Source organism: Geospiza fortis, unplaced genomic scaffold (assembly GCF_000277835.1).
Source record: "Geospiza fortis unplaced genomic scaffold, GeoFor_1.0 scaffold4, whole genome shotgun sequence".
NCBI classification, from domain to species: domain Eukaryota; kingdom Metazoa; phylum Chordata; class Aves; order Passeriformes; family Thraupidae; genus Geospiza; species Geospiza fortis.
Genome location: NW_005054475.1, coordinates 785,128 through 787,930, shown reverse-complemented (window position 1 = coordinate 787,930; position 2,803 = coordinate 785,128). Strand labels below are relative to the sequence as shown.

Sequence of the window (2,803 nt, the reverse complement as noted above, 5' to 3'; positions counted from 1 at the left end):
CGGCGGCGGGGAGCGGCGCCACAGCGCCCCCTGGCGGCCGGGAGGACCGGGCTCCGGGCGGGCGTTTGAGGCGATTTCCTTTAATTTCTGTGGTTTTCCTTAAATTTCGAAGTGTTTTCCCTCAATTTGGGCGTGCTTTCCCTTTGAAACATTTTCCCTTAATTTTAGTGTGCTTTCCCACAATTTTGAGGAGTTTTCCCTTAATTTTGAGGTGGTTTTCCTCAATTTTGGTGTGCTTTCCACATTTTTGAGTTTTCCCTTAATTTTGAGGTGTTTTTCCTCGATTTTGGAGTGTTTTCCCACAATTTTGAGGAGTTTTCCCTTAATTCTGAGGTGGTTTTCCTTGATTGTGTTGTGTTTTCCCACAATTTTGAGTTTTCCCTTTATTTTGAGGTGTTTTTCCTTGATTTTGGTGTGCTTTCCACAATTTTGAGGAGTTTTCCCTTAATTTTAAGGTGTTTTTCCTCGATTTTGGTGTGCTTTCTTAGAATTTTGAGATTTCCTTTAATTTTGAGGTGTTTTTCCTTGATTTTGGTGTGCTTTCTTACAATTTTGAGTTTTCCCTTAATTTTGAGGTGTTTTTCCTCGATTTTGGTGTACTTTCTCTTAATTTCAGGGCCTTTTTTGTTTGTTTGTTTTTCTAAAGTTTTGTTTTCCCTTCAATTTTTGAATCTCCTCTCTTAGTCTTAGGGTGTTTTCTCTTAATTTTGAGGCGTTTTCACCTGATTTTGGGTTATTGGATAAATCTCTCCCCAAATTTAGCCTATTTCAGCCACCAAACCAACCTCTGGTCCCTCCTGCAGACATCCAGGTGTCCGTGTGTCCTTCCATCCAATTCGTGCCTCTTCATTTAAGCCTAAAGCTGCTCTTATGGAGCTCCAGCCTTCAGAAACATCCAAAATCCCCCAAATCCCCATAATTTCTTAAACCTTTCTCATTTATATCCAAAATATTCACCACTCCAATGTTCTCCTTTGAGCTCTGAGCCACACAAAGGTTTTCGGAGTGGGATTTGCGTTTCCTTTTCCTCCCTCAAAAATTAACTGCCCCTCCAGCACCCTAAAAAACCCCACGATTTTCACACAGGGAGTTCGAGAACCTGCCCTAAAATCCTGAACTTTTCCCCAGATTCCCACCCAAGAGCCAGAGTTTGCCGGCAGATGGCGACTGGACTCCTAAAAACATCCCAATAATCCTCCAGCTAAAACAAATCCCGATCCCTGTGGGTCCGTCCCTGAGTCTGAGTCTCCCTCTCCTCTGCCAAGTCCAAAATTTGGGCAGGGAACCTCCGGACACTCCCGCAGGTGGATTTTGGGGGGCTGTTTACCCAAGGTGGAACTGTTGGAGGGGGTTTGGGCGTTGTGCAGTGCTCCTTGGGCATTAAATCCTTGGATTTCAGCTCCTTTGGGTGGGATTTGGTGTTTCCCCTCATGAAGCTGCAGCAGCCTGGGGCTGTTCCTGCCCCTGCTCTGGGGTTCTTCCAGAAGCAACAGGAGCTGAGTTTTGCAGCAGCCAGAGCCTGGCATGGTTGGCTCCATCCTTTCCAGCATTCCAGCGGCGTTCCCTGGGACGTTTCCTTCCATCCTGCTGTACAAAAATCCCCGTCCCAGCCATGTCTGACCCTGAGCATCCCAAAAAACCAGGCTGGATCCATTGGGAATGAGGCATTGATGGTGGTGTCACACCCCAGGGGAGCTCACCTGCTGGGGGACAAACCCCAGATGTGTCCCCTGGTTATCCCAGCCCTGCACAGAGCACCTGGGACACATCCCATGGCTCATCCCGGGTTATTCCAGCCCTGGGACATCCCACAGCTTCTCCTGGGTTATGCCAGCCCTGCATAGAGCATATGGGACATATCCCATGGCTCCTCCCGGATTATCCCATCCCTGGGATGTCCTCCTGGGTTATCCCTCCTGGGTTATCCCAGCCCTGCACAGAGCACCTGGGACATCCCACAGCTCATCCCAGGTTATCCCAGCCCTACACAGGCACACAGGACACATCCCATGGCTCATCCCGGGTTATTCCAGCCCTGGGACATCCCACGGCTCCTCCCAGGTTATTCCAGCCCTGCAGAGGGCACCTGGAACACATCCATCCCACGGCTTCTCCTGGATTATCCCAGCCCTGGGACATTCCATGGCTCATCCTGGGTTATCCCTGCCCTGCACAGAACACCTGGGGCATCACACGGCTCCTCCCAGGTTATTCCAGCCCTGCAGAGGGCACCTGGGACACCCATAGCTCATCCCGGGCTGTCCCAGCTCTGCACAGGCCACATGGGACACATCCCACGGCTCATCCTGGGTTATCCCAGCACCTGGGACATTCCATGGCTCCTCCCAGGTTATCCCACAGAGCACCTGGGCCATCCCAGGGCTCCTGGCCGTGGATCCGGGATTTCCTTGAAGCTCCTGGAGCCCGCCCTCGGGCAGGGCACGGGCCCGCGATGCTGAGCCGGCTCCTCCGTGCGGGATGCGGGTCTGCGGGACAGACAGCGTGGCAGCGATCACCTCTTCCCCTGACAACAATGTCCCCACACAACCCGCCAGCGGGATCTGATGGTGAAACAGCTCCACAAAGGGCTGTTCTCCCATGGAATGGGCTCCACTCCTTGCCTTCCTCACCTCCATGGGAAGAGAGGCACCACAGCCCCGCGGGCACAGCTCACATCCCGCCTCCCTGCCGAGCCCTCGGACGCTCCGGGTCCCTGAGGGGTACGCCGGGACATGGCGAGGCTGCAGCAGGCGCTGAGGGGCGCCCCTGCGGGCAGAGCGGGGCCCCGTGCCCCAGCTGCGGC

General features: G+C 53.1%; 1 protein-coding gene across 1 annotated transcript in view; it reads right to left on the bottom strand.

The window, feature by feature from the left end:
- Positions 1–2,803, bottom strand: part of SZRD1 (SUZ RNA binding domain containing 1) — a 17,450-nt gene that overhangs the window by 13,276 nt on the left and 1,371 nt on the right. The window contains exon 2 of the mRNA XM_014310007.2: positions 2,367–2,524. Within this exon, the coding sequence (XP_014165482.1) occupies positions 2,367–2,524 (158 nt within the window). The remainder of the gene's footprint in view (positions 1–2,366; positions 2,525–2,803) is intronic.